The sequence below is a fragment of the Dictyostelium purpureum genome (assembly GCF_000190715.1).
Source record: "Dictyostelium purpureum unplaced genomic scaffold DICPUscaffold_64, whole genome shotgun sequence".
Classification (NCBI taxonomy): domain Eukaryota; phylum Evosea; class Eumycetozoa; order Dictyosteliales; family Dictyosteliaceae; genus Dictyostelium; species Dictyostelium purpureum.
In genome coordinates, this window is record NW_003519401.1 from 25,909 (window position 1) to 37,700 (window position 11,792).

At 23.5% G+C, this 11,792-nt stretch overlaps 5 protein-coding genes across 5 annotated transcripts; 2 read left to right on the forward strand and 3 right to left on the reverse strand.

The window, feature by feature from the left end:
* The first annotated feature begins 421 nt into the window (after window positions 1-421).
* Window positions 422-1,690, forward strand: DICPUDRAFT_91670 (uncharacterized protein). Its single transcript, XM_003286159.1, has 4 exons — window positions 422-571; window positions 659-1,006; window positions 1,073-1,393; window positions 1,459-1,690. The coding sequence occupies exons 1-4, from the start codon at window positions 467-469 to the stop codon at window positions 1,642-1,644; spliced, it is 960 nt and encodes a 319-aa protein (XP_003286207.1). The 5' UTR covers window positions 422-466; the 3' UTR covers window positions 1,645-1,690.
* Window positions 1,691-2,417: 727 nt separating this feature from the next.
* DICPUDRAFT_30596 (uncharacterized protein) lies at window positions 2,418-3,959 on the reverse strand (the record flags this gene model as incomplete). The annotated part of the gene is made up of 3 exons (XM_003286176.1): window positions 2,418-2,764; window positions 3,097-3,627; window positions 3,842-3,959. The coding sequence occupies 3 exons, from the start codon at window positions 3,957-3,959 to the stop codon at window positions 2,418-2,420; spliced, it is 996 nt and encodes a 331-aa protein (XP_003286224.1).
* A 505-nt stretch (window positions 3,960-4,464) lies between these two features.
* DICPUDRAFT_77109 (uncharacterized protein) lies at window positions 4,465-8,611 on the reverse strand (the record flags this gene model as incomplete). The annotated part of the gene is made up of 5 exons (XM_003286177.1): window positions 4,465-7,161; window positions 7,230-7,393; window positions 7,467-7,875; window positions 7,982-8,493; window positions 8,560-8,611. 5 exons carry the CDS (start codon window positions 8,609-8,611, stop codon window positions 4,465-4,467), a joined length of 3,834 nt encoding a protein of 1,277 aa, XP_003286225.1.
* Window positions 8,612-9,717: 1,106 nt separating this feature from the next.
* On the forward strand, window positions 9,718-9,945 carry DICPUDRAFT_150170 (uncharacterized protein; the record flags this gene model as incomplete). Its single annotated transcript, XM_003286160.1, has 1 exon — window positions 9,718-9,945. The coding sequence occupies one exon, from the start codon at window positions 9,718-9,720 to the stop codon at window positions 9,943-9,945; it is 228 nt and encodes a 75-aa protein (XP_003286208.1).
* Window positions 9,946-10,034: 89 nt separating this feature from the next.
* DICPUDRAFT_150171 (uncharacterized protein) lies at window positions 10,035-11,792 on the reverse strand (the record flags this gene model as incomplete). The annotated part of the gene is made up of 2 exons (XM_003286178.1): window positions 10,035-10,933; window positions 11,009-11,792. 2 exons carry the CDS (start codon window positions 11,790-11,792, stop codon window positions 10,035-10,037), a joined length of 1,683 nt encoding a protein of 560 aa, XP_003286226.1.

An 11,792-nucleotide genomic window follows, 5' to 3' on the forward strand; every position in this document is an offset into this window, starting at 1 on the left:
TTATTTTTTATAACTTGCAAAAAAAAAAAATATGGATTAAAAATATATATTATACAAATATAAAAATTAAAGTGAAAATTTAATTAAAATTGATATATTTGTTTTTATAATAAATAACAATAAATAACATATTTTATTAAAATACTTTTATTAATAAAAAATTAAAAAAATTTTTTTATTTTTTTTTATTTTTTATTTTTTTTTACAATTTAAATTTAATTACCACAACACAATGGGAGAGTGGGTTAATTGAAAAATTACTAAATGAGAAAATAAATTTAATGTGAATATATTATTTGAAATAAAAAAAAAAAAAAAAAAAAAAATTTATTTATTTTGCATAAAAATTAAAATAAAAATTTAAATTATTAAAAAATTAATAATAGATAACAGGTAGATATTATAACTTCAAAAAAATAGAGATAGGAAAAAATTCATATTAATTATTTAATTTTTAGAAAATAATATGGAATTACTTAAAACATTAAAAGCATCAAGTCCAGTATTTCCAAATGACTCTTCGACAATAAAAGCAGTCAATATGACTGATCCAATAGAAACTGGATTAAAGGTAAATATAATTTAATTATTATAAAAAAAAAAAAAACTAATTTTTTCTTATTATTTATTTATTATTTTATTATTATTTATTATTTAGCAATTAATTTCAAATAATATATTATCTGCCCCAGTTTATAATCCAATTGAAAAAAAGTATTACTGTTTCTTTTCAATGTTGGATGTAATTAACGAAATCGTTCAAAACACATCAGGAAATGAACTTAATATGGGAGATATTTCAACAGTTTTATCAGTAATGCAAGAAAAGAATTTACTAAAAAAAACAATAATTTCAGATATTGCCGATAATTCGAAAAGAGATCCATTTATTGTTGTTGACAGTGAATCTACCTTGGATAAAGTAACTTGTTTAATGGTTAAAAACAACATAAGAAGAATTGCTGTATTAAACCAAAGAGGAGAACTTTGTAATGTCATTACAAATGTATGTATAAATTAAATTGTTTATTTTAAAGGATAAAGTATTAATAATTATAATTTTTATTTATAGTCCAGAATTATTGAATGCATTTCCCATTTGTTTGAAATGGATAGAGAATTAGAAATTTTAGGTAAAAGAACAATAAAAGAAATGAAAATTGGACATAAAGAGGTAATTTCAATTGAACAAAATAAAAGAGCACTGGATGCATTTAGATTAATATCAGAGATGGGTGTTAGTGGTATCGCTGTTTTAAATGAAAAAAGAGAATTGGTTGGTTCTATTAGTGATGGTGATCTAAGACTAATTAAGTCAAAATGCCAATACCTTAGTTTATTGAATCTACCAATTAAGGAATATTTAGAAGCACTTAAGAAAATTACGGATTATGTAAATATTTGTTAAATATTTTATATCATATTTTTAAAAAATGCTTATATTAATTTTTTTTTTAGAAATCCACATTTTTAACATGCAGATCCAATGATACTTTTAAAGAAATTGTTCAAAGTATAGGAGAAAAAAGAGCCCATAGAGTTTTCATTATAAACACTCATAATCAACTTGAAGGTGTATTGTCATTACAAGATATCTTAGAACAAATTGTTTTACCCCAAGATCTTTTAAAAAAAAAAAATTAAAAGAAATTATTATTTAAATAAATCATTTTAAAATCATTATATTTCTATTTTTACTGGCTCAAATTTTTTAGAGGTTTTTAATGTGGGAGGTTGTATTGTATTAAGGGAATTTTTTTTATTATAAATTGTTTTCTATTTTTTTTTTTTTTATTTTTTTTTTTTTTATTTTTAAAATATTTTTTTTTTATTATAAACAATTTCATAATATTTATAATATCAATATTTTAAAGATATATTCAATGTTGGATTATACCTGTCTTTAAAAACATAATAAATAAATTTTATATTCAATTTAATATCCTTTTTTTATCTTATTTTTATTTTATTAAGAAAAAAATTATTTTTTATATGCAGTGATACAAAAAATGAAAAACAATAACTAATAAAAATTTTATTTTCGTTTTAAACTTTTTATAAAAAGAAACATATGATGTAAATGTAAAAACTTTTATTTAAAAAAAAAAACTTATGATGGTGCAAAAAATATAAAATGCATTTTTTAAAATAATTTAAATTATTAGTTCATAGTTTGAAATTTAATTTGTTAATAATGGCATTAGTTTAGGATAAGTAGTTGCAAATTCAAATTCTACTTTGTCATCTTTTGTTACATATCCATTTTCTTTATTTAGTTCTTCACTTTTTATAATGATTTTCCATCCCCATCCATCCTCATGAACGTCTAAGTGTTATAAATAATTAATAGAATTTAAAAATAATTAATAAAAAAATAAAATAAAATATTATTTTTTTATAATTTTTATTAAATATTATTACTTACCACGATTATGGAATATACTAGTGATGTTCTTTTTTGTATATATTTTGGTATCGTTGTTTAATAAAGTTATTGAGAATGTTATGTTTTTTTGTACACTTTCAGAATGAAGATAAATACCTATATTTCCAATATTAGTTTTACTGCCTCCATTTTTATATAATCTGATATAAAATAGATCCGGAGCATATCCAAATTTAGGAGATATCAAATATTCATCAACCTTATGATTAATTTTGGAATAGTTTGAAATAATCCATTTACTTTTATACTCTTTACCTTTGGTTAATTCATTTATACAGTTTGAAAGTTGATTATTTTTAATTATTAAATCTTTTTTATCTTTAATTTATCAATATTATTTGTAAGTTGATTATTTTTAATGATTAAATCTTCTTCACCTTTAGTTAATTTATCAATCCTATTTGATAGTTGAATGTTTTTAGTGATTAAATCCTCTTTACCTTTAGTTAATTCATCAATACTATTTGAAAGTTGATTATTTTTAATGATTAAATTTTCTTCGCCTTTAGTTAATTTATTAATATTATTTGTAAGTTGATTATTTTTAATGATTAAATCTTCTTCACCTTTAGTTAATTTATCAATCCTATTTGATAGTTGAATATTTTTAGTGATTAAATCCTCTTTACCTTTAGTTAATTCATCAATACTATTTGAAAGTTGATTGTTTTTAATGATTAAATTTTCTATTGCTGTACTGAAATGTTTTGAGTGGTTTATTTGATCTAAATGATTTTCTAAATTTTTTCTTTTTATTTTATCATTGCATCCAAATTGTATTAATTTACATGAAATAATTACTTCTTGACATTCTTTATCTAAATGATTACCCATTTCTTCTCTTTTGATTTTTTCATTACATTCTTTACAGTCTATTAACATTAAGGGACATTCGAGATAATGCTGTTCAATTGTTTTTAATAAGTACACATTGGAACAATGTGTACAATTTAGTGGTTGGTATTCACATTTGGAAAAATGAATTTCATTTTCATTGTATCTGATTTTATCCATGCATCCATTTTCATGATATTTACATTTTACAAATCTAAAACTACAATTTTCAATGTGGTTATCCAATTCTTCTAATTTAATAATTTCTTTACATCCACACCCATCTTTTATTAATATTTCGCTTTCATCTACACTAATAATATTTTTGAATGAATATGGACAACACACTTCTATTTTTAATAATAAATTCTCGAGTAGTCTACTTCTTGAGAGTTCATTAAAAGAATTTACTTTAGTTTTACATTGCATACATTCCTTTTTTATTTCAAGTGATTTTTCCCAACAATCTTTACACGAACAATGACCTAGTTATTAAATAAAATAGTTGGATATTAATAACAAATATTAAAATTAAAACTATTTATTTTTAAAACCAATTACCTTGTCTACATTGATAAATTTCTTTTTTATAATATGTTTCCATACAAATTGGACATATATATTCATCAATTACAGAAGTTAATTCTAAAATATTAAAATTAATTGGTTCTCTTGACATTTCTTCCTAAATATTTAAAGTATATAACTTTTTAATAAATATAAAAAAAATTATTTTAAAATAATGGTGAAAAAAATAAAATTAAAATAAAAAATGGAAAAAAAAAAATAAAAATTTGGTGAAATTACATAAATTTAAGTTACTTAAATTAATAAAATTAATTTTTAATTTTAATTTTTAATTTTAAAAAAAATAATTATATAATTTCAAAAAAAAATAAAAATAGACTTAATATTGAATATACCACTTTTTTTATAAATATTATACCTTTTTGTAATTCATCAATCCTATTTGATAGTTGAATATTTCTAGTGATTATATCTTCTTTACCTTTATTTAATTCATCAATTCTATTTGAAAGTTGAATATTTTTAATGATTAAATGTTCAATTACTTTAGTACTAAAATTTAAATAAGACATAACAAATTGAAAAAATAAATATTAAAAAGTAGATTATATAGTATATTGGGTAAATAAATTAAATATTTAAAATTTATTTTTATTTTAATTTTTATTTTTGTTTCTTAAAGATACAAATAAATCGAATTCGTCTAAATCATTTTCATTAATTACGGTTTTGTTTGATGATTGGTTGATATTGTTAACACTTGTATTCAATGGTGGTAGGGGGTTATTATTACTGGAGTTGTTATTTTGTTGTTGAATAAAAGTACCAGGATTACTTGTTGAGGAATTTATATGATAGGAGGGAGTTGGTGGTCCAAAATCATTAAAATTATTTGATTGTGAAAGTGGAGATTGGTCAAAAAAGTTTGAAGAGTGATATGATGGTGGTGGTATTATACTAGAGCTGTTTAATAAAGGTGGTAAAACCGAGCTTGTTGAAGAAAAGCTACTGCATGTACTAGTGTTTGTATTGTTTGTTATGTTATTACTACTGTTGTTAATATTAATATTATTATTGTTGTTATTATTAATATTTTGTTGAGTTGGGGCTGGTGATTGTGATGTTACATGAGATACAAATGGTGAAAAAAATTCACCAGATTGGTTTACCATTGCTGGTAATTGACTTTGTTGTTGGTTTAATTGTTGTTGTATATCTTGATTAATTTGTGGAGTTAAAGTTGGTTCACCTAATGGCCAACCATCACTAAAAAATTTACTACCACTTGAACTTTTTTCTGCTGTTGCTGTTGGTGCTGGTAGTGGTGAGGTTGCAATATGGGTTTCTAATGGATTGTTTGAAAAGAAGCTGCTGCCACTTGAGGCAGTATTGTTATTGCTATTAGTTATTGAACCGGTTGGAGTAGAAATAATAGGGGGCATTGGTGATGAACCACTAACATTAATTGCTGATGAGACACTGCCAATAGTTGAGGAAAGTGGAGGAAGTGGGTTAAAATAATCGGTGGAGTTAATTGTGTTATTTGAGCTTTCATTTGGTGTATTGCTGGTTATAAAGTTTGGTAAGGGATTATTTGATGATTCTGACAATTTAACTGGATGTGAAACTTTTGGTAATGAGGTTGAGTGTTTAAGGTTTGTATTTAAAACTTCTTGAACTTGTGATGGAGTTGCTTGTGGAAATTCGCTATGATTAGTAGTATCGTTACTACTTTGGTTTGGATCAAATGATGAACCTAATAAGCTAGATGTTCTAACGATTGGGTTTGCTGTCGAATATGATCTATGATGTCCTCTGTGATGGTGAAGATGTGGTAAATGTTGATGGTGGGAAACTGGATTTGGGGATGCTGGAGGTGGCATAATTTTTAATCCATTACTATTATCAAGGTTATTATTAATTATATTGCTACCTGAATTATTTAAACTTCCACTGCTATTATTTAAACTATTGTTCGAGTTATTTAAACTCGATTTCTTCGAAATTGGAAGTGGGATTGAAAATTGATTTGGTGCTTCTGGTATTTTAAATAGATTTTTGTCAACAGACATTGATTTTTTAAGAGCTTCAAATTCTGAATTTGTTGGTATATAGTTTTGATTATTGAGTGTTAACATTGAAGCATTTGTAATTGTAATTGATGATGGTTTACAAGTTGGTACACTTGGGGAGGAATAGGTGCCTTCTTTTCTGCCGTTGGTTGGTTGTGAAATTATAATTTTATGTGGAACTGTTGGTGATTGAGGGTATAAAAACTCGTAAAGGTCTTCAACAACCAAACGATGCTTATCTTCAGGTGAGAATTTTTGATGCAACAAATTAAATGGAACTGATTTCATTGGTATAAATGAACGTAATGGTCTTGCGCTTTTTAAAACTCCACTAGCACTATTACTCATACCAGTTGATGCTGCTGATGATGATGATCTACTCTTTGTTAAACCATTTAATACTAATGATGGTAATTTTGATACTGATTCGCTTTGTTGAATTAATTTTCTTTCGACTGTATTTAATGCACTATTGCTACTATTAAGATTTGAAGATGTTGTTTGATTATGTTGTTGTTGTTGTTGTTGTAATTGTTGTGAAAATTGTTGAACTGGGTTATTATTATTTGCCAAATCTGATAATGATTTATGGTGGGATACTGAAGTTTTTAAAGTTGACTTATTATTATCGCTATTCATCGAAGGACTACCTAAAGTAAATGATGATGATTGACTCTTTGTAATTGATGCTGCATTCAGTATACCATTGGCTAATGATGCTAAATTTGATTTTTGAACACTTAATGCCGTTGTAAGTAAGTTTGAATGCTGTGGTGATTGTGGTGGTTGTTGTTGCTTTTGTAAATCAGCAATTGTGACGGTTTTGGCCTTATTAATTGGCTGTTGTGGTTGTTGTTGCGATGGCTGAGATGGCTGTTGTTGATTATTATTATTATTATTTATACCCATTAACGAAGCCAGGAAAGATCTATCAACACTACCATTAAATTTACTACTATTTACAGCTGAATTTACAGGGGATTTAACAACAGTTAATGATTGTTGATGTTGTTGTAATAATTGTTGTTGTCTTTCTAATCTTTCTTGTTTTTCTTTTAATTGTTGTTGTTTTAATTGTTTTTCTCTTTCCTTTTCTTTTTCCTTTTCTTTTTCTTTATTTCTTAAAGTATTATTAATTGATGCAGTAACTGGATGTTTTAAATCATAAATAATAACATCCTTTTCAAATACACCTGGTGGTGTAACACCTTGAAAGTAATATTCTTCTCTTTCTGCTATAAATCTTTCAAACATTTGTGATGCACAAAATACAGTAAAAAACTAGATAAATAATAGATGTTAGTAAAATAATATTTAACAATATAATAAATATTATGTAGAATATTTACTTTGGTTGGGGTTATTAGTTGTGAATCAATAAATGAAACCTTATCAAAAATCATTTTCTTTTTATCCATATCCTTTAAAAAGAATCTTCTATAGGTACCTAGAATTGTAACAAAAAATCTTCTAAAAGTATCAACAATATTTCTATTATCATAATGTTTATTTTCTAAATATTATTATGATCATAAAAAAAAGATTAGTATTAAAATTTTAATTTAAAAAACAAATAACTAACTTACTTTTCCAATCCATCATTTGTATATCCAAACATTGCTTTAATGGTTGTAATAAAACTGCTGGAAAAATTGCAATATCCTCAGGTAATGGTAAAACTGAGTCTTTATCTAAATCAACAAATACAATTTCATTTAATGGTTTCCTTCTAATTGGGGCAAATAATGAAGAATGAATACCAATAATAAAAGGCATTGGTGCTGTACAATAGTCCAATAATGTTCTTGGTAAAATTGGAATAAAAATATGTTGCCACGAAAATGGATCCAATAGTGATACAATTGCATTGATAAACTTGCTAACCCTTGTAATATTTTCAGAGTATATAATAACCCTTCTTTCAAATAATAGTGAAATAAATAAATATAATATTTTCTGTGAGCTTAATGTTTCAATTAATGGTTGTAAAGTTCCCTATTAATATTATAAAGTTATAGTTAGTTAACAATTGTGTTACTATTACCATCATCATCATCAATCATCAATCATCAATCATCGTCATTTGTATATTATTACTTACATCATGTAAAGATGATTTATCAGTTGATACAGGTCTTTTTAATGTGTAGGATACAGGTAAATTGGATGATTTTGCTGAAAGGAATGGATTGTCATAAATATAAACTGTGAAAGAATCACCAGGTGCCGGTATTACAGATAATAAGGATGCTGCTAAAAAGTTATGAATCTCCTCTATTGAAACTCTATATCTAGTTTCTAAAATTTCCAGCATTGAACCAAATGTGCTTGACCAAGCATGATGACTAATAATACAAAGACATTCCAATATCTTATTTCCATTGGTTGATGTGATTATTCTCTTTGTAAATCCAAATTGTTGTCTACCTTCACGATCTGTTAATACAAATGTAAACATACTGTCAGCTAATTTATTTCCATTGAATTGAATATATGACCTATCTATCTCTTCGGGAAAACAAAACAATGGTACATTTGGATCGACACTATCTGGTGGATATACATCTTTTACATATGGTATAATTGTTGAATTACCATTTGCTCCATCTTTGTCTAAAATATTAAATTATATTAAAATCAACTCTTTAAATCTATGTATGTATAAACTGATGAACTTACCTTCCTTTAATGATACTAAAAGAAATTGATCAAATAATAGTTTTTTTGACATATATATATATAGAATCTAATAATAAAATATAAAATTTATATAAATTTTATATCTTAATTATTAAAGATGGTTGTTATTTAAAAACTTTAATTTTTTAATTTATGTTATTTCTAAAAAATTAATATTTTATTACTTTCAAAATATTAATTTTTTTAAAAATTTAAGATTATTATTATTATTATTTATTGCTATTACTGTTATTATAATATTTTATTACTATAATCTATTTTCTAGCTGATTGATTGTTTTCTATTGGATTCGGGATATAAAGATTGTATAGTTTTATATGAGAGTGAGAGGGAATTATTATAACTATATTTTATTATTTCTCTATTTTAAATAAATATTTATTATTTTTTTTTTGTGTTAGGTGTGGGAATAAAATATATAATTCTTTTTTTTTTTATTATTATTATTATTATTTATATTATTTTTTTTTAAAATTTTTGGTGTGTTTGTATTAATTATGTTATTACTATTTTTAATGTGGGTGGTAATGGTGGTGATAGCGGGTCTATTTAATATATTTAAATATTAAAATTGATATAAGATAGATTTATTAAAAAAGGTATTTAAAGAAAAAAATTTTAAAAACTCTAATTATTAAAATAATTAGCCTTATACGCTAATTACTATTATTATTTTTATTATTATAATATTATTATAAGTATTATTATTAAATTATTATTACAAAAATGTATTATTTATTATATAAATAATTTTTCAAAACAAATCAAAAAAAAAAAAAAAATTTTAAAAAAAAAAAAATAATAAAATTTTAATAAAAAAAAAAAAATAAAATTTAAAATTTTTTTTTTGTGTCGTTTATTTTTTTATTTTTTTTATTATTTTTTTTATTTATTTTTTTCGAAAGAGTAAATTATTATTTATAATTTGTTATAATTGTTATTTTAATTGAATTTAAAAGAATATTATTAATTATATTTAAAAATATACTATTAAAAGAAATTTTGACTTTTTATTTGATTTTTTAAATATTTTTTAAAAAAAAAACAAAAAAATTTATTTTTTTTAAAAAATATTTAAAATTTTATTTTTTTTAAAAAAACCCTTTCACTGGGAATTAAATATCTTTACATCACACAATGAATAATAATGATGATTACCAATTTTTAAATTATAATTTAAATAAATTAATAAATAATGTATCAACTTTATCAAATCTTCATAAACAATTAATAGTTTCAAATGAAATAGTAGTAAATTTTGTAAATCAAAATCAAAATCAAAATAATAATAATAGCAGCAATAATAATAGTGGTGCTAATAATACTAATAATAGTAATAATACGATAGATATAGAAAAGAAATAAACACAAATTAATTAAAGAAAAAGTATTTACAAAATTTTATTTTATTTTATTTTATTTTATTTTAAAAAAAAACTAAAATATTAATGTTATTATTTTTTAATTATTTCAATATTATTTGGTATAATATTATTATCTAAATGATAGTTATAGTTATTAAAATAAATTGATTTTACAGTATCTTTTATAGTACCAGGTAGTAATGGATGGTTGTAGCCAAAGAATACAATAGATTTTACGGTAGGTGGAATAGAATCAATTTCTAATGGTTTTCTAATATTATAGACCACTAATTTCTCTAAATTTTTGTTTGGTAATAGGTTTGAAGAGATTGGATGATTAAAGCCGTCACAAAGATGAAGTTCTTTAATGGATTCGGGGATTTCAAGATGTTGGTCAACAACATTAAAGAGCACAAGTGATTCTATTGAATCATTGATATTTTGTGGTATTGAATGGGTATAACCATCATATAGACGTATTTTTTTAACGCTTGATGGAATAAACTCGTTCATTACTCTATGCTTTATATCACCAAGAGAAAGCACTTTAACAGAATCTGGAATAACAAAGGCACCAATGGATTGATTAAAGGAGTCACAGAGGGTTAGCTCTTCAACTGATTGCGGGATAGAGTACATAGATAATGGTTGTTTAATGTCATATATATTCAATCTTTTAACTGATGAGGGTATCATATTCTCTTCAATCGAATGATTAAATCCATCGCACAAATGAAGTTCGGTTACAGATGAAGGAATTCCGGAAAATGGTTCTAGTGGCTGCTTAATATCACCTATTCTTAATGTTTTAATTGATGGTGGTATTTTAAAATCAGAAAGCGACAAATTAAATCCATTGCAAAGAAGCAATCTATCAACAGTGCTTGGTACCTCCAAACTATTAAAACTAAATCTACTGTCCAATGCAATCGATGTAATTCCACTTGGTATTGGTTCACCATGACATAAATAGTAGTTTATATTATATGCTAAATTTAATTAATAAATAAAAAGGGTTAGTATCGCAACATTTAAAAACATGATTTTTTTTCCATAATATTTACGTTGAATGATTTTGTTCATCATTAGATGTTTTTTATTTTTATTATCTTTATATTTTTCAGTTTTTATTTGCACAATATTTGAAATGGAGTCTTTTATTGTATTTATTAGGTTGGTATCAAAGGTTAAAATATCCTGTTCAAATGAAATGGTTTGGGTTTGTTCTCTTTTTTTGATAATTGGGTCACACAAGTCACTGTCTTTAATTATTTCTATATGTTGTTTGGTTTCAAAATTAAATACATTGTCAATTGAATAGTCTTTGATTTTATTTTGGTGTCTATTAATGATAGAGTCTATTTTCTTTGTGTCAAAATCCAATTGAGATTTGAAAGTATGCTTTGAATCTAAATTTTTTTGATAGGTGATTTTTAATTGTTCAATGACTTGATTTTCTAAATTATCCAGGTGATCACGAATTTCTTTGAATTGATCACGAACATTTTGGCAATTATTTTTAAAAATAGTATCACATTCTGAATAACAATAATCTACTGCATTTTTAATATATCTGTCACTTTCTCTGAAACCAACTAAATTTTGATATTTTTGATTTTTAAACTTATCCAATACATTTGAAGCAAATTGTTTTGAAATTTCCGCATATTTATGACCAGTATGATCACTGCTTACAATACATTGTACACACACCATTTTTGAGCAATCTAAACAATATGTTATTAAATCATTAAGATCATGATAATAACATTTTAAATTTGGATTGTCGCTTGTATTGCTATTGATAGAGTTGGTTTTCTTTCTTGTTTTATTAATATTAATATTCAT